This window comes from Drosophila santomea, chromosome 3L (genome assembly GCF_016746245.2).
Source record: "Drosophila santomea strain STO CAGO 1482 chromosome 3L, Prin_Dsan_1.1, whole genome shotgun sequence".
Taxonomy (NCBI): Eukaryota; Metazoa; Arthropoda; class Insecta; order Diptera; family Drosophilidae; genus Drosophila; species Drosophila santomea.
In genome coordinates this window covers 14,334,893-14,353,404 of record NC_053018.2, presented here as the reverse complement: position 1 = coordinate 14,353,404, position 18,512 = coordinate 14,334,893, and the positions used below count along the sequence as shown (strand labels likewise).

The 18,512-nt window shown below is 42.7% G+C and overlaps 3 protein-coding genes across 4 annotated transcripts; all 3 read right to left on the bottom strand.

The window, feature by feature from the left end:
- Positions 1-2,620: 2,620 nt before the first annotated feature.
- LOC120449262 (fat-body protein 1) lies at positions 2,621-4,776 on the bottom strand. The gene is made up of 2 exons (XM_039631645.1): positions 4,534-4,776; positions 2,621-4,446 (listed from the first exon to the last, which is right to left on the bottom strand). Exons 1-2 carry the CDS (start codon positions 4,774-4,776, stop codon positions 2,734-2,736), a joined length of 1,956 nt encoding a protein of 651 aa, XP_039487579.1. The 3' UTR covers positions 2,621-2,733.
- A 755-nt stretch (positions 4,777-5,531) lies between these two features.
- On the bottom strand, positions 5,532-12,250 carry LOC120449333 (fibroblast growth factor receptor homolog 2). Of its 2 annotated transcripts, none has more exons than XM_039631732.1 (3): positions 12,190-12,250; positions 6,554-9,268; positions 5,532-6,490 (listed from the first exon to the last, which is right to left on the bottom strand). In XM_039631732.1, exons 2-3 carry the CDS (start codon positions 9,134-9,136, stop codon positions 5,909-5,911), a joined length of 3,165 nt encoding a protein of 1,054 aa, XP_039487666.1. In that variant the 5' UTR covers positions 9,137-9,268; positions 12,190-12,250; the 3' UTR covers positions 5,532-5,908. The 2 variants fall into 2 exon arrangements, with proteins under 2 accessions (XP_039487666.1, XP_039487667.1); XM_039631733.2 differs by lacking the exon at positions 12,190-12,250 and adding an exon at positions 10,003-10,083.
- A 987-nt stretch (positions 12,251-13,237) lies between these two features.
- On the bottom strand, positions 13,238-17,491 carry LOC120448943 (peroxisome biogenesis protein 1). Its single transcript, XM_039631189.1, has 9 exons — positions 17,287-17,491; positions 17,071-17,197; positions 16,825-16,928; positions 16,469-16,583; positions 14,824-16,410; positions 14,564-14,760; positions 13,878-14,501; positions 13,525-13,628; positions 13,238-13,465 (listed from the first exon to the last, which is right to left on the bottom strand). The coding sequence occupies exons 1-9, from the start codon at positions 17,377-17,379 to the stop codon at positions 13,396-13,398; spliced, it is 3,021 nt and encodes a 1,006-aa protein (XP_039487123.1). The 5' UTR covers positions 17,380-17,491; the 3' UTR covers positions 13,238-13,395.
- Between the last annotated feature and the right edge of the window lie 1,021 nt (positions 17,492-18,512).

Below are 18,512 nucleotides of genomic sequence, written 5' to 3'. Positions count from 1 at the left end.
CAGGAAGAAGAGGTCAGGAATTTATTAAAATTACCTCTTCTGATTTATCACAGAACTATTCCCTTAGTTTAAAAACAGAAAGGTAATTGTACTATTTAAACAGTTTCATATAAGTCAACACATTAAATTGAAACACATTGGAAAATATTAAATTATGGTGTAAAAAGATGATTTTTCCATCTATAAATGACAACGCCATATTCTTCGCCAAGTACATCCCCACTTAGAATGGGGCGGAAATAAAGCGCAGCGGTCATAGCTGCATCTGATTTGGGGATGTCCCGCACTTCTTTCCATAAATACGTAAACCGCCCTTAGCTGTGAAGTCAGTCCTCCCCTTGGCCAAAACCCCCCCTCCCCAATGTCTTTTTAATGCGCACCATTGTGTCAAGATAAAGGAACGGAAATTAGCACGATAGCAGGAAGTTGGCATCGTCGTTGACGTTGTTCTTGTGCTCCACCTCGACCACTCCACATAAAGACAGCAAGGAATGAAGGCCAAGACGGTGGCGATAATATATAAAAAAAGGGGCAGCGGACACAACAACGGAATGGGGGCGTGAACATCCACTGGCATCGGAATTGGAGTCAAAGTCGGACGGCCACAAATAATAAAGCAAACGGAAATGAAATACAATACCCGAGGAATCCCAGAAGAATGGAAATGGTCAACATGGAGATGGCAATCGTGGTTTCATGAAAATTCCTTTAAGCTTGACTTTCACTTTTATGGCAGGAGAAGCTTAAAAAATGTCAAGGTGGTTACTAAAAATAATTCTTAAATAATTACTATGCTATGCAAGTGACTATTTCAATAACATATATTTGAAATATAATTTTTAAGAATTAAAATTAAATATATATTTAAATTTAAGTAGATCTTATGTTGGAACTGCATTGCTATGGAAAAGAAAATTAATCACTGATGATAGCATTTAGAATTTAGAAACTACAAAAAAGATTAAATATTTTAAATGCATTTTATTAACCTCATTTGTAAGGTCAGCAAAGTTTCGAAAGCATTCAGCTAAGCCTTATCCCTAAAACCCAAACCCAATTTAGTACCAACAATTGAAAAAATTAATAAGCCCCAAAGTGCGAAAGAACTTTTCGTTTTTTTTTTAATTGCGGGGATTTGGGAAAGAGGATTTCACTTTTTTTTCTTATCAACCACAGGCAAATTAGGCGCTAACAGAATGAGAAGAAAGGCCAAGAAGAGAGAATGCTGATTGTCGTCTATTCAGATAATGTTTTTTTTTGTCGTTTATTATATTTTTTGGGAGCTATGGATGGAAAAAAAAAATTCTCGCACTCACACACAAAGTCAATTAGGCAAAACGTTGCTGGCAACAAAGTGAAAACAATTCGCATTTAAATTTGCGCATTCTTAGAAATTTCGCCGCGAAAAGGGGGGATGTGGGGGTGGTGTTTGGGTGGTGATTTTGTGGGCGGGGCTGTGTCTAAGTTGGCGTAAAATACGTGCATATTACTGCGCTTATCTAGGAACAAACACGCCCAGGACTCCATTTCCCGGCCTGGACCCACAGATGACGACTGCTCCTTGATGACGATTCCTGTCTCTCTTTTCTCTGCTTTTTGTTAGGGGAATTGAATGGGATTGTTGGTGGTCGTATTGTGTGCATTTGTTTTTATGCGAACGTTTGTGCCAGTGACAAACCAGCCACATCCACATCCACATCCACATCCACTTCCACATCCACATCCTCCACCACTTCAAACACTTTGCACCCGCCTAAGCAACACATCCTTCCTTAAACGTTTCTTGCCTGCCAAATGTTGCCATCGCATGCACGCAAAAAACTAATTATGCGAACTCTTCAATTTCATTTCTTAAGATTTTAATTAAAGTGTAATAGGTGATATGCCTTTCTGAAGTTAAATTTAAATAAATATTATTTACTGACTTAACCTACTTAATATATAGCCCTCTTTCATTTTAAGCACAAGTTTTTAATAGACAGGTTAATGCAAATTTTAAGTCTTCAAACATATTATCAAGAAAAGAACACTTTACATTCAATTGAAACTAGTTAATCTTACTTTACGAATTTTTCCAGTGTATTTGAAATTGTATAGCTCTCGGTTTTGCTGGGTTTGAGTGTGGTTTTATGTATGCATTGTATTGGCCTGGCATAATAGACACATTTAATTTTACTATTATGCCTTTTTGTTGTCATCGCATTTGTATAATAAACCGTTTTCCTTCGTTTTCAAGTTTCTGTTTTGGGGCGGCAGGATTCCCATTCCGTTTTGTATGCCATTTTGTCAGTCATTTAAATGATTTTTCACAGAAAGGATACTAAAAATCTGTGTGCTTCTGTTTGTCAAGGAAATTATCTGCGAGCAAGTAGGAAAGTTAAATATATATTATCTTTCAATAAAGTAATGAAACTTCCATTTCATATGATTCAATATAAAAATATGTTGATCACTTATTAGTTGATTAACTTTATTAGTATCATTTCATGTTTAATATTTTATAATAAAGTAAAATGTATATTTCATAAAAACCAATATTCAGATTAACATTTCATATAATCGGTCTAAGGTAAATTTAAATTTACAGGTCTACTACTTTAATTGCGATTGCGTGCGTGCTTTGAAAACCATATTGATATGAAACCCACTCCCACATTCAGACGTATGTGTTTCAACTAGCGAGCATTCAATTAAGAAGTTTAGGCACTTAGCATACATTATCGCATAATAGTTTCAGGCCTGGCGATGGAAGATTATCACATCCTTCAGGGTTTTGGCCAGCACCGGGACAGACACCCCATGAAACTGCGACTCCAAGCCATTCCATTCTGTGAGTTCCACGAGTAATTGCAATTTGAGGCCGTCTCCAGTTCCCCTTGGCAATAGAAGATGTGGCGGGAGTCGGTTGGAACTGGTCACATCTGCTGATGGGTAAGCGGCCTCATAGAGTTCACTTAGAGTGTGTTTGGGATTGGCTGCTGGGAATACACGTTCGAATTGATTTAAGCCCCTTTTTAGGGAGCACTTAAAGCTGTCCAGGTGTAAACGCGGTGTCAACTGATTCGGTAGAGTTAAATACATCCTCGCCTCAACGAGCAGGTCCTTTGGAGCAACTATATCCAGGCCAATACTAAAGGTTTCATGATTAAGACGACGTTGTCTAGCCACAAGATGACGGCGCAGGAATTGTAGATTATTGCGCTGTGATAGCAGCAGTTGCTGGTCAATAAGATTGATGAGATCCGTGCTCATGTATTCCTCAAAGGTCACCAAGCGACTAACTTGAATATCAACTATTTTTGGTGTCTCTCCACCTTCTTCTCCTACTTCTGCAAATATATCCGCATTTTCATAGCTCTTCAGCAATTCATTAATCCGAAAAAGGAGTGAGCGGTAGATGGGATCTCTGAGATTGGACGTAGCGGAGCCCAACATAGTAGGTTGACTTATGCCATGTCCATTGACAGCCAGGCTTAATTGGCGACATATGTGAAGGTAGTTATTACCTATTATACCACCCGCTATAGATAAATCATCCATAGAATGGTTATTAAGTTTAACAGCCATTTCAATTTGCTCCTTTAAGTTGTCTATTGTCAAGTCAAGGATGTCTTTGACAGCTTCGATATTCAAGGATGTGCCTTTGTATGGAACACCACCGGTGGTCAACAGCGGCGGATCTATAAGATCCATAGATCTTTGGCCTGTAGCCAGATCTTCCATAGTCAAAGCAGCCACAAACTGATTCAAATTGTACACATATAATTTCGAGTTATGAAAATGGGATCCCAGTGACATCTGATTTATGTAGTTGACTTCATCGAAAGATCCTCGAAATGCTACCAGGCGGTCACCATCTACAATGATGGGCTCATTGGTCTTTTCCTTCCCTTCCTCAATGGAAATAATCAGTCGATTTATCAGACTGTTCCAGTGAGAGTTGAGTTCCAAGTCCAGGCTGAGATAAGCCACTTTTCGTTCATTATCAATGATCAGGGGATCGTTTGGAATAGGTTCTTCCGTCCAAGATTGCTTGGGGTTTCTATACCCCAAAAGGATATCCATCCATCTTCGCTTCGGTGTCACCAGTCTAATGGGGGTCAATTGGTTCCAGGTGACTTCCTGGGCCGCCAGGATCACCTCCTTTTCTAAATACAGCTGTGGCAGCACCTCAAACATGACTGGCATCCGAAGGTCCTTGGTGTCCTGCCTTTCCGCCACTGCCATCTGCAGGGCGTTTACAAAGAGCAGAGGATGAAAGTGTATCCTGGCATAGCACGCATTTCTCTGGAAGGATAACCAATCCATAGCCATGGTCAAAAAACGATAGATTCCCAACAAATTCTGGGGCATTTCATCATCGAGCTGATTAAAAATGGCAAAGGGACCTGGAATTCGATTCTGAAGCACCCGCTCTTGAAAGTCTTTTATATATCTCCAGGTGCCCTGTAAGAGAAGATTATTACTATATATTTTCTATAACTTATTGTACTGTATTATAATATAAACATATTTTCATTTATTGAAACTTACTTCCATATAGAGGTTAGGATCGTCGTTAAATTGGCTCCCCATTATTATGAGTTCCTCATGAAGCAAAGGTTTGTGAACTTGAATGAGCAAATTCAGGAGGAAATGCTGACGATTAAAATCCACTTCAACATTTGGCAAACCAAAATGCTTCCCAAAGGGGGTCATCTTCCAAGGACTGCCAAAACTTTCTGTTCCATCTTGAAGAACGAGCAAACAAAGGCACACAAACGTTAATCTTAACATTTTGACGCAGACTGATCGGTGACATGAACTGACTTCTGCATATATTCGCAAATGCAATTGCCTTGTTTTTATACCCTAACAGTGTGTATATTGATTTAAGTCATCATTTTGCAACGTAGTAAAGGGACATAAAAAATATATATATTCCTTATCAGTCTAACCATTCAAAAGCTATCTGCATAAGCATTAATGGGTAAAAGGGCCCTCTCGTTATTAATTTAAAATATTAGAAAAGGTATCATAGTTCAGTAGTTTCTGATAATATATTCGGTACACGCCAGCTTTTTTAAACTGCAAGGGTATTTAAGCTTCGGCTTGCCGAGTCTAGCTTCCTTTCTGTTTTTGTTTTCAGTCAAGACACACTGAACTTGGTTATCTCTGCGGTTGATTGTGAGCGGAGCTTGAGAGAAAGTAAGTATTGCAAATTATTCATGGTGTTCAAAAGCCTATTTTTGGACAGACGTTAAATTTAATGTAAGTATAAGTAATCATTAAATTTAAGGGCATGTATTTAAAATCGCCCTTTATTCATATTACATCGAAAATCGCAAAACCAAGACGTATGAACAAATTAAGTATCCGTCAGCTAAAGACAATGACTATCGGGTGAGTAAATACACTTTTATCCATTCACATTCAATTCCAGACGGTATTAAATTTTCGAACAATGTAAAGGATGGTATATAAAAATCAATTCTAGTAAGATATCTTTTTTGAAACCGAATATAAAACCTTTTCCAGGTACAGTAAAACAAATTCGTTTTTATTGGCTCAACAAGAAACATTATGAAATAAATGAAGCCCAAAGACCCAGTACAAAACATTGCTGATATACATAAGACACATAAGAACTATGTAAGATTAAGAATGAGATTGCTATTTAAGTCTTTGTCGTTAAGCCAAAATCGCGTGCTTCTTGGAAATCGAATTTATTATTCATAAAGAACATGAATTTAAACAATGCGAAGCCTAGTGCTTAACTTTCACGATATTTGGAATAACTTCGTCGGATGTTTCTTCTGCGATCTTTTCTTTGGCACTTTCTGTGATGAGATGATGGTTGGCGATGCTTCGATGGGATCTGATTGACTCGTTTGAATTCTTTTTGGTCTCCTTATACTTAAAGTACGGACTAATTAAACTTATAGGTGTACTGATATCTAAGGGGGGAGGTTTCCCGGAATGTTTCGGTGTCGGAGCCATCATCCTCATCCCCCGATGAGGGCGGCGTCTCCAGCATGGGCATCGAGAGGTCCAGATAGGCATCGTTGGGATTGCTACTAGCCTGCTGCAGGATCCCATCGAAGCTCTCCACCAGCTCCGCGAACGTGGGTCGTGCACAGGACTCAAAGTGCCAGCACTGTCGCATTACCACGTAGATGTTCAGTGAGCACTTGGAGGGCTTCTCCATGCGCTGACCCGTAATCAGGTAGCTGTAGAGCTCCTCGGCGGACAGTATGTGCGGGTATGGCTGATCGCCATAGGTCATGATCTCCCACAGCAGAACACCATAGCTCCAGACGTCGCTCTGCGAGTCGTACTTCTTCTCCTGCAGCGACTCCGGCGCCATCCACTTGATGGGCAACCGTCCGTTGGTGTTCTTCCGGTAGTACTCCGTATCTTGGATATCCCTCGCCAGCCCAAAATCGGCGATCTTCATAACGTAGCCATCGCTAACAAGGACATTACGGGCAGCCAGATCGCGATGAATGCACTGAAAGAGTAAGATATAATGAGTATCTTTGAAAAGTATACATACATTCTTAAATAGACTTACTCGTCTTGAAGCGAGGTACTCCATTCCTCGAGCGATTTGGAATGCGAACTTGGTGAGCTCCTTTTCGCCAAGTTGTTGAGTGCAAATCAGTGGCTTGTCATCCAGATAGCCATCGCTGTCACTCCGTCGCTGTGGAGCACCCGGTCGATTCTGCTTGAGGAAATCCTTGAGGTTGCCATGTGGCGCATACTCCACAATCACCCACAGAGGACCGCCCTGGCTGCAGCAGCCCAGCAGATTGATGATGTTTATGTGCTTGCCAATCATTTTCATCACCTCCATTTCACGCACCAGACTGGCCATGTCCGTATCCGTGTGCTCCTCCTTGACCATCTTGACTGCCACAATGGTTTCGGCCAGTTGTGGACTCCTAGGCAGACCCTCCGCCTCCGCCATTACTACGCGTCCAAAAGCACCCTCGCCTAGGATGGAGCCCAAGCTGAGCTGATGCCTGGGAATCTCCCAGTTGGAGTCCAGCGGGAACTCATACTCATTGAAGCCCTGGGCGGGATCAGTACCGCCTGTTCCCGTTGTGGAAACGGTCGTTCGCTGCTTCTCAATCCTTATCACTGGCATTTGAAGATCGCCGGAGCTGCAGCCACTGCCTTCCTCTCCGCCCGGTCGGTATATGATCACCTTCTTAGTCCACTGATGAACCGTTTCGATGCGCAGCTTTAGCAGCTTCTCCCTCCTCAGTCGACGCAGCATAAACGTTATGAAGGCACTGCCAAAGAGGAACAAAGCCACTATGGTAATGGCGGCCAAGGTAAACCCAAGCGGATGGGCGTGCAGCAGGGCATAGATCTCCAAAGGTGGCAGTGGACTCACTACCCTCAGGTACACACTGGAGTTGCTCCTTCCCAGGCCGCTTGAGGCCAAACAGGTGTACCAACCCTCCTGGTCAAAGGTCACATTTTGAAGTGTTAGAACCACTGAGTCGTTCGTCACGGTAAAGTTAAGACTCTGGATCTGCACAGACTGAAGACCGTCCAGGGTGGCATTCTTGAGGACAACCCTTTTCCAGCTGACCGTGGGATGGAGGTCAGAGTAGACGGTGCACTTCATCACCACGGTGCCATTGACTTTCACCGTCTGATTTTGCGGCACCACAATGATTGGCGCGGATCTCGTGCGATCGTTGATTAGGACGCTGAATTCAAACTGGTTGCAGCCCCACTCGTTGCACACCTTACAGTTGTACATGCCCGAATCCTCGCTGGTGGCCTCCACGAAACGGAGGTTCCAGTTCTTTTGCACATAGGAGCCCAGTGCACGGTTGAGTGGCTTCCTGTCCTTCGTCCAGGTAATGTTCGCTTTCCCATACACTGGACAGGCTAGATTGACGGTGTTTCCCGATAACGAGTGCTGCAATTTATTCAACTCTTTTTTCCACTCAGGTGGACCCACGCCGCCGGATGACTCTGCTCCTGGATTTTCCACGTCCTCATCGGTGTCCTCTCCTCCAGTGGCTGCCGTGGGCATTGGGCTGGCCACTGTGGTGGTAGTGGTGGTGGTGCGAACCGTGGTGGTGTCCAAAGGACTGTACAGATCCAGATAGGCGGCGGCCACAGTGCGTCCGACCTGGTTCTCGGCTATGCATATGTACCATCCGCCATCCTCCATTTCGACATTTCCCAGACGCAGTACCTGTGGCTCATCCATTCGGGTAATCAGTTTGGTAACGTCCACCGGTAGCTGGGACTGCTCTCTTAATCGCTGCAACGGGTCATCGATGTTGTCCACATTCCCCTTGTGCAGCCACGTGATCTTCGGCTCCAGGGCAGAGTCCTCCAGGAGGCACTTAATGCTCACATTGTCCCCAAGGGCAATGCTGGCATTGCGGGGATATCCCGGCTTCAGCATGGGCACTGTGTGACTTCTGCTAATCACCTCCAGTTGGGTGGGATTACTCCTTTGGCAGTCCTGTTCCTCGCACAGCTCACAGTGATAGCTTCCAGCATCCTCCGGCTGCAGTTGCCCCACCGTCAGCGACCATCTTTTCAGCTTAATCCGCCCACGTCCGCCAAGGATTTGAGTGTCATTGTGCAGCCAGGATATATTGATACCCTTTGCATCCGGATCCGTGGGACTGCAGCTCAACTGGAAGAGACCACCGGCGGTTCGTTGGACGGTTTTGGGTAGTGGTTGCAGCAACTTTAGGGAGCGACTATCATTCAGGGGCTGGAAAAAGAGATCCGACTCCGGGACTGGACGTGCATCCTCCAACTTGACAAAGCTGGCGATGTCATTGCCAACTGGCTCCTTATGGCCCACAACCAGGGAAATATTGTACCACCTGTTCTGACCATCCAGACAGCCGTAGTTCCCTGAATTTCCGGACTGTGCTCGTTCAAGACGCAGAAGGGTAGCCTTCAGTTGGAACTTATCCTCATAGAACCACTTGGCCATGGGTCGGATGCACTGCAGCGTGATGTCCATGTCGGAGAGGAGGTGCCGCTGGCGGTTACTGTTTTCCACAGTAACATCGATGAAGCAACGATGATGGCCATAATCGCATCCCAAGTCCGCAGAGGCAGAGACGATCGCAATGATCATCACCAGCGTGATCGGCACTTTTGCCATGGTTCAAGTGGATTCTGTTGAGTTCAACAGCCAGCAAGATCTCGTATCTGGATGGGCACGATCGTGTGCATATGGATTACAGTTGCGGTCGAAATAATATCACTTCCTGTGGGTATCTTCATTCGAATCCAGCTAAAGGAAACAGATGCATTCAGAAAATAAGGTTTAGTAAAAACATTGCATTGATGCTTAAATAATATAACTTTTTAGCAATTGATCTACAAAAGTAGTAAATATGTAACGGGTGTTTTTTTTAGAGGTATAGAACTTTAAGTTCGCATTACTGTTCAAGATGGCGACCGATTTAACAGCTGTCAAGTGATTTATTCTCAGTTTGGTTTGGCAATTCGTCATGCGTGCTTACAAAATCCAACTCGTGCAAGAATTGAAACCAAACGATCATCAAGCAAGGCGTAGATTCGTCGAATGGGCCCAAAACGAGATTGCTGTTGTTCCCGATTTTTCATAAGCCTCCAAGATCTTGTGATTTAACACCGCTAGACTACTTTTTGTGGGGCTATGTAAAGTCATTGGTCTATGCGGATAAGCCACAAACGCTAAACCATTTAGAAGACAACATTCGCCGTGTTATTGCCGATCGGCCAAATATGTTGGAAAAAGTCATTGCAAATTGGACGTCCAGATTGGACTACATCCGAGCCAGCCGTGGCGGTCATATGCCAGAAATCATATTTAAAATGTAATGCCACAAGATTATCTTTCATGTCAATAAAATTCATGTCAATCGAATAATCCATCGTTGTTTTATTGCAATTTAAAGTTCTATACCTCTAAAAAAAACACCCTATATAACTAAGTTTTTTTGCACTTAAATAGAATTTAAAAGTAATAATTATAAGTATTACAAGCAATTTCCCAATTGAATGAGGAGTATCTGTTACACTATTGTTTTGACCGCAGCTGTTTAAGTGGATCAATAAATATTGCCAAATCTCCGTCTCACTTTTTGCCTCTCCCTCAATTCCCGCTCCGTGTCATTTTATTTATTTATTATTATTGTTTAATATTTTATTGCCAACACGGCGCACAGCCAAGTCAAGTCTGTCCGCACCAATATGCAAAACTCCAAAGGAGAAGCAGCTGAAAAAAAGCGAAGACGGTGTGCCCTGCCTCCGTAATGAGCTCGACGACGTGGTCGAAGCCACCGAATTGCCGCACACCTCGTCGCCACCCACTACCAAAGGGGATCTCCATTATAACTTGTCTATATTCGACGTTCGCCAAATGCTTTTGTTGCTATGGCCTGCGCTTCTCGATTTCCATTCAACAAAATGCCAAACAGTTAGAAAATCACTAAGCTATTTGTGGAAATCAGTTGCTACAGTGGTAAGACAATTTTCAGTTATTCCCGAGTACTTGCACTCACTAAGCAAACAGACAAGGTGCTAGAGAATTGCAACAGCAAATAGAGAAATACCTAAATGATTCGCCACAATCTGAAATAGCAACTAATTGACTTTGAGCTTCTCTGTGAAATACGAGCCCAGCTTTTGCTCATTCCAAAAGTTCAATTATATCAAAGTTAATGTTAAGTGACTGCCCAAAAATCTAAAACTGACTTATACATACTGCTCAGAAATCTCAAAGTAAACATATAAACTTCCATAACACATATTTGTCAATAAATTATTTATATAATCACAAAGAAAATGTGTTGAATACTATGTATTTCGTCTACTTGTGGTCGCAAAATATTTGCTAAATAAAAATATACATTTTTTATTTCAATGATTAATGATGATCGTATAGGGTAAATCACCAGAACTTTTATCAAAATCCAAATATGGAACTAAGTTTAGCGAAATGTAGATCATGTTATTTCAGGCATACATGTGTATATGCATATAGTTGGCAAATATAATAAATAAAATATTTTATGATATCAGTAGAATCGATTGACCACTGTGCCGTTTAATGAAATGTATTTTATTGTTTGTAAGGCTTGCGACAACCGTTGCGATTGTCATTGTTGTTGTTAATATGGTGCTAGTGTTGCCAGTAATTGTTGTTGTTGGTTTAGGCGATATTGCCGCTAGCCATTTGACTTCAGGCCCGATTTATGTATGTATGCACACGCGTCGCAGGTTTTAATTTATTCAATTCCTTTTTTTTCTCATTTGTGGCCAAATACGAGTCGATCGCTGTATTTGAAGCATGTATTATTGCGTTTCTTATTTTATTATTTTTTCTCAGTTCGTCATTCACTCAATATTATTCGATTCCAAGCCAGCGCGCACATGGCCAAAACCGTTTAGCTCACACCTTTTTATCTTGTGAATTATTGTCGAGCGCATAAATCTAATGCATGACCACCGATTTGATATTTCAACTTGGTCAATCAGCTATTTCGAGAATAGAATAAGTTCTTTATTTGGAACCCTGTATATTAATGCCATATTCATTTTCTTTTTGCGAACATTAATTAAAGGTAAAAGGAATGTTTGGATCGCGAGATAAATTATTCATTATACAATTGGCAACACTTCAATTTTATTTTTATTTATTGACTTTTATTTTTTAGTTACCGAGCTATATTATGTATCTTGTTTCTTTGTCTCACTTAAAATCGTATTCTCAACATTTGGTTATTTTGCAGACTTTTTGTTTTTATTTATCCGCACTTGACAAGATGTGTATTTATTTTACTGCTGGAACCATTCACTCTTAAATTATTTGTTGCTTTATTTTGGCTTTACTGCCGCCTGTCATTCCCAATGGGAATACAATTCTTTTGCGCCATGCCACAACCCCAAAATCTTTGACCAAAAAATCACGTTCTTTGTCTTTTATTTTCGAGGAGCTGGGGAAAGGCAAATGAGATCGCAAAAAACATTGTCACTATGTTTATTCGGCTGTCAATCGCCCCTTTGGGGCTTGGATAAAAATCTGAAGACTCGGGAAGGGGAATGGGCCAGAGGAAGGCGCCTTGCATTTCCGCTTCGTTGCCAACTTTTATTTCCATTTGCCAAGCGAATATGAGAAATATGGAAAATATATGGAGGGCGTGGGGTGACCACTTCCGTTGCACTAACCGTAATCCGTAAAGTTTGTGGATGGAATCGAGCGGAGCCAACCGATTGGCTTGAATGTGCGCAAACAACTGAAAGTAACGATCGAAACGGAAGAAACTTTTACGAGGTACAATCCGAACGTGACCGATCGAAGCGAACAGAACCGAACCGATCCGAAACGAGTGGGTATCGTATCTGCGTTACCCTGTGATAGTGTTCGCTAGGATCCTGGGCACAGGGTCTTCGGATCGGATGGGATCGTTTGGGCTATGGCTACCTGATCGAGGTGGTCGTCTCCCTCCCGCATGTTGCAATTGTTTTCGCTGGTAGTTTTCCTGAGCGGTTTCCTTTCTTTTTTATTGTTGCTGCTGCTGCTGCTGGTGGGTTCTTGTTGGTTTTATTCTAAGCATGTTTGCGGTGGCTTCGACTCGTTGAAATTCTTTATTATCTGGCCTTCGGGTTCCCTCGCTGTTTGTGTTTGCTCGGCGGCTTAATTTATGCAAAAGAAAAATGTGTCCATTGTCTTAGTGGTGTGCAGTACGTGCGCATGCGCGGTAATCGCATATCAATAAGGAAATATCCGTTACGTGACTGATATCCAAAAATCTCAGTTGATCAGTTGCTCAGTTACTCCCTTGCTGCATGTGGCAGCAGCAGCTATGTATGTCTGTAGCTCCCGCATAGGCCAAAATCCTGATCCAGATGCCGCGCACGTAGTCTACCCAAAAATAGTTAAATCCATTTTCGATGCACTTGTTCGGGGCTATGGGAACAAATGCGAAACAGTTGGAAAATACGGGAGGGTTGGACCTAAAGTCCCAACTAGCTACCAAGAACTAGGCAGAGCTAAAGACTATTTCCGGTGAATTAATAACCAATTCACCTGATGTCTTCATTTGGGCGGTGCCTCCTAACAGCCCTCATGTTTACCGAGGTCAGCATGCTTAGTTAGTTCTTATTAGTTCTTAAATTTAAACATCTCTTTCTGTTTTTCGTATACAATATAATTGAAATACAACATTCTTTCAATTTAACATTCCGTGGTGGTTTATGGATTTATACAAACTAATCATGAAAACAAATTCCCTTTTTTATTTTTCAACAAAAATTATTATGGTGTATGTACTATCTAAGGCGTCTGTGTCTTTTAACAAAATATTGCCAATGTACAAATATGCAAAATACAATTTAAAATAATAATAATGCTAAGCTTATAAGTCTTTGTCTTTAAGCCAAGGTCGCACGCTTGGCCACAAACTCCCTGGAAGTCTTCTCCTTGTTGGTAAACCGGGCATACCTAAAAAGGGATTTTTAAAGAGGTAAAATAAAGAAAAACAAAGAAGACAAGTTACTTACGTTTTGTGATATTTGGCCACATCGGAGGCGCTGAGCGAAGGACGAGTGGTTTGGAACGACTCAACCAGGTGCTTCTGCTTCAACGAGATTTTCTTTGGCAGTTTCTGGGAAAGCAATAAGAAAGCAATGTTATTCTATACCGTCGCCAGAAACTGAGTACTACGTGACTAATCCGTGTTGCCGGAAGTAGCATTGATTTCAATTTGATTTAAAAGACAAACACGTAAACGAATCAAAAGTATTTGAATCTTAAATTTAAGTTACATTTGTAACCAGGATGGGATTGTTCAAAACAAGAAAGAAACATAGCCCATAAAATAGATCGTTTCCGGTGAAAGGAATTCCCAGCTCACCTCATGTCCAAACTGAGCTAGCGCCTCCTTGACCGCCGCCATGTTCGCCGATGTCAGGATGCTCTGGATATCCGCGCCAGTGTAATTTGGAGTTTTTCCCGCAAACCACTCGAAGTCCACGCAATCATCAAGGCTGAGTGTTGAACTAAGTGCCTCAAATATACGTACTCTGGCCGGAGCATCCGGCAAAGGACACTCCACCAAGCGATCAATGCGACCGGATCGAAGGAGCGCAGGATCCAGCAGCTCCGGCCTAGATGTAGCTGCTATCACGGTAACTCCCTGCAGTCCTTCCACGCCATCCAGTTCGGTGAGCAACTGGTTTACCACTCGATCTGTGACACCCGTGGAATCGTGACCACGTTTCGGCGCCAAGCTGTCGAACTCGTCGAAGAAAAGCACACATGGTCGCGCACTGCGTGCTCGATTGAACAGGTTTCGAACATTTTCCTCGCTTTGGCCAATGTATTTGGCGAGCAACTCTGGACCCTTAACAGAAATGATGCGCAGGTTCCACGATGTGGCCAACTGAGAGACCAGGTAGGTCTTACCCGTTCCTGGTGGCCCATATAGCAGTACTCCGGCCTGATTGCGCAGTGGGGAGGCGTTAAAAATGGTGGGATACTGTAACAAATGCACAATGATATAATAAACTGTGTAAAAAAAATATTTTGTTTGGAGCTCACCCTTGATGGCCACATAAGGACCTCCTCTAGAACTCCCACAACCGACTCCAGACCAGGCAACTCCTCAACGCGCATTTCATTGTCTTCCGCATCGTTGCCAGTCCTCTGATTGCTCTGAATGCCTTGCAGGCAGTACGAGTTCGTGTGCTCCAAGGACTCAATAAGCTGATCGTTGGTCAGCACAGGCTGGGTCTTGCCTGGAAATAAAAGAATTATGCATGAAAACATACAGTTGCATATTTATGTTACAAACTACTCACTGATGCGATAAGCATAAAATATTGCACGCTCCACAAACTGCACAAGATCACATTTTCGATAGCCCTCTGTGAGGTTGGAGAACTTAACAAGATCCAGTTCCTTGGACACGTTGATATGGCTGCACAGCTCTCGAAGGATAATCTCTCGATCCGCACGCTCCAAACTGGGCAGACGAGCAACAGTCTGGAACACATGTCTTCCCCTTGGTGAGCTTAGGCGTTTGTTGAGGGTCTGTAACTCGTTGACAGTGGCGATTACGGCAATAGCGTTGTTTGTGGTGTACTGAACAATCAACTGATACACAGTGTCCGCCATACGATTGTAGTACTCGCCATCCTGACTGGACTGCTCTCCAGCAGAGTGGGCCAGTACATCCAAGTTTTCTAGCACTACAATGGCGGGGGCATGCTGCAAGCAGCTGGTAAAAATGTTGCGAAGATCTTTTTGGATGGACTCCGTCTTGCGGCCTTTGCTTCGCGATCCGTGAAAGAACTCAAAGTGACAATAGTCCGGCTTGCGTGACAACTGGTCCAAAATGCGCTCCACAAGAACGGTTTTACCCGTTCCCGAGGCACCAGCGAGCAGGACATTGCACTGACGCATGACGGAATTGTCAGCACTTAGGCACAGATTCATGCGCAATTCCTGAACCACTTGATCCACAATCTTATCGTACTCGGGTAACTGGATGAGATCCTGAACACTTAATGGCGACGTCGGAGGCGTCTGCTCCTTAATAATCTCACCAACTGGACGCACCAGATCTGCTGCATAGATCTTGGCCTCCTTCAGGAACTGCGCGTCCACCACGCAATAACGAAAGTGTTCTGGTAGAATTCCGACAGTAACCAGTAAATCGTCCTCCAGCCGCACCACCTCCTCTTGGTTGAAGAGCATCGGCTTATGCTGCGTTCTCTCTATCACAAACCGCTTAAATGCATTCTCCATGATTTTGTAGTGCGTCTTCTTGTTGGCAAATAGCTCAATTTTTTCCACAAAGTTAACTACGGTAGTTTTCGGTCTTAGAACGACTCGTTCCAATTCCTTGATGCCCAGCAATTTCATAAGATTGGCATTAAGTTCGATCGATGGATGAATGGTTTCTGGTAGATCGTCTTCAATATCCTCGTCAACTGTGCGCACTCTCACATAGTAATCCTTGTCGGCTGCAGTGTGCATGCAATAAAACAGATCCAGATCAAAGAACTCAGGTAGATGATTCCGGTTTACAAAGACATCCGACTCCTGAGCCTGCTCTCGCCATAGACCTCGAATCACACGAAACTCGAAGCTGCGCGAGCTTTCGCGGCGCAGATCCTTCTTAAGGCGCTCCATGTGATCCTGCCGCTTGTTCCGCTGAATAGTATTCTTCACATTGGACACCGTGGAGGAATGTGTCAAGGGCGTTGGCTTCCCAGTCAGCTCGTCCTTGACCTGGGCAGTGGTTTTACTCCTGGCGAGTTTCGTGTTTTCTTCTATGACACCATTTGATGTTCCGTTGGTCAGACCCTTGTACAGGTTGGGCGCCACCACGAGTTCCGTGTTGTGATCTATTCTCCCGTAGTTCATGTGCGGCTTCAGACGATCTAGTGAAATGGTTTCCAAATTAATACAAACTATATTTAATAGATGGCCAATATTTACCCACTGTCAGCGCCACTTGCATTGACTTGTTAATCCAAACAATGAGGATCTGCGTTGAGTTCACAATGCGAGTTTGCTCCAGCACACTGCCCGATATCTTTTCAGTGCTGAGCTCCTGCAAAGGCGTGAGAAGCAATAAAAAAAAGGAAAATAATTAATTAGTTAATAAGTTAATTCAATCCAATCAATTCAGCGGGTCAATGGCAATGCCGGCCAAGCAATGGCAGTATAAATAAAGACCAAGCGCACGCCCGCGCCAAATGCTAATGCGATATAAACGGACTTGTCTATTTTTAAGCTGCCCGATGACCGCTGATTGCTGGCCACGCCGCCAAGCAGGCGAAACCGTCACTCACAATGATCTCCCAGTCCTTGGACGAGACGGGGGTAACGTGGACGCTGCGCAGGTTGACAACGTCAGCGATGAGCGCACACTTGACCAGATCATTCTCGTGCAGACCTACGGCAAGAAAGGGTAAGTGGGTGCGAACTGTACAAGTGTACGAGTGTACGAGTGTACGAGGTACGGGGCAGATGGCCGGAGTCCAATATTACGGCATATTGGCAACCGATGCACATCCGGCCGTTAAGTAATGGCTCACCAATCTCCTTCGCTGCTCTGGCATTGATCCCAATCTCGGTGTCTTTGATGCCGCCGCCGCCCTTTTGTGGCGCCCAGGAGGCGTAGTGCGTCCGCCCATTGTACTGCAAGCTCAGGCAGCCCGTGTCCTAATCAGAATGCCACAATGGTTAGCCGAATTAATCGTTGCCGTATCTAATCTGCGTGGAGCGTGAAGCATGGACCTTTGGACACTTACATAGGTCGAGACGACGCCGTAGTACTGATCCGGCAGCAGCACAAAGTTGCTCCTGATGGGCCGATAGACCACCTTAAAAGTGCGTTTGAACATTCTCGACGTGGACGTGGGCGTGTGCGAATCTAGTGCGTTCCTTCCTGGTTTAAAGCATTTTCGCACTAAACTTCTGCCTCTCTGCGGAATTTACTTTTGCTTTATTAGAGATGGGAACTCGAGCGTCAGCTGAGCCGATACTTGCAACAGGTGAGACAGCTGATTAGAGATGGCCGCCTCACAACTGTTCCCAGCAGCAAAATGCAAAACCGTTAAAATTTAAGTGAGAACAGATTCAAATATTGCAAAAATAAGTGCAAAAAAATATAATTTTCTTTATATTTTTTGATTGTTCTGATTAAAATACTGATATTTATAATCGCAAGAACACAGAAAATCGATTTTCGGCAAAAATACAAAATCATCATAGAAAATTGCAAAATATGTGAAAAAAAAATAAAATTTTTTTTTTAAAACACAGTTTGATTGGAAATTTAATTACGAACTCAACGAGGTATCCCATTCCATGTTTGGAGATTTATTTTGAATGTTCTGATCAAAACACTGATATTTATATTCGGTACCAATTTTTAAATTTAAGTGAGAACAGATTTTAAAATGTTTATTAAAATCGATTTAACAGCTCGTAGTTATTGCTAATCTGCGTTTAAAAGGAAATTTGCAATCAATAAGTTACGTTTGAAAAAGAAAACACACTTTTGTTTTGGCTAATTTATTGGGTTAATAATATTTTATTTAAAATAGTTCGAGTGTTCAATATAGTCGTGTAAATGTGTACAAAAGATCCGGCATTTAATATTTAATATATCGATTTTCGATCTCTTTCGCTCCTCGTATACCATGCTGGCGTCTTATCAAATTAAATAACACAATATTTAAGAACTAACAATGCAGAGCGTGCTAATCGTGTGTGTTTGCATTAAAAAACTGCAAACTTATCTTCACTTGCGCTATTTCCTTATTTTGGCAAATTAAACAGGAGAAGATATTGAAAGGATATGCATAAGGATGCCGATGGCACTTGTAAATATTTAAATACAATAAAACTGTGCTTATAGTTCAACTAAATTCGTTATTGCATTTTATAAATATATATCTAAGTATCCGTATATCGCGAGAAGACACTATCCGAAAGAGATTACAAAAGCTTTTCAGTTTAAAATGCGTGTAAT

Coding starts and splice junctions, on each gene's coding strand:
- LOC120449333 (XM_039631732.1), bottom strand. CDS start 9,136: ATGGCAAAAGTGCCGATCACGCTGGTGATGATCATTGCGATCGTCTCT. Junction 6,491..6,553: donor AGTACCTCGCTTCAAGACGA/GTAAGTCTATTT, acceptor TTACTCTTTCAG/TGCATTCATCGCGATCTGGC.
- LOC120448943 (XM_039631189.1), bottom strand. CDS start 17,379: ATGTTCAAACGCACTTTTAAGGTGGTCTATCGGCCCATCAGGAGCAAC. Junction 16,584..16,824: donor CCAAGGACTGGGAGATCATT/GTGAGTGACGGT, acceptor ACGCCTTTGCAG/GAGCTCAGCACTGAAAAGAT. Junction 14,761..14,823: donor ATTTTATGCTTATCGCATCA/GTGAGTAGTTTG, acceptor TTTTATTTCCAG/GCAAGACCCAGCCTGTGCTG.
- LOC120449262 (XM_039631645.1), bottom strand. CDS start 4,776: ATGTTAAGATTAACGTTTGTGTGCCTTTGTTTGCTCGTTCTTCAAGAT. Junction 4,447..4,533: donor ATCCTAACCTCTATATGGAA/GTAAGTTTCAAT, acceptor CTTCTCTTACAG/GGCACCTGGAGATATATAAA.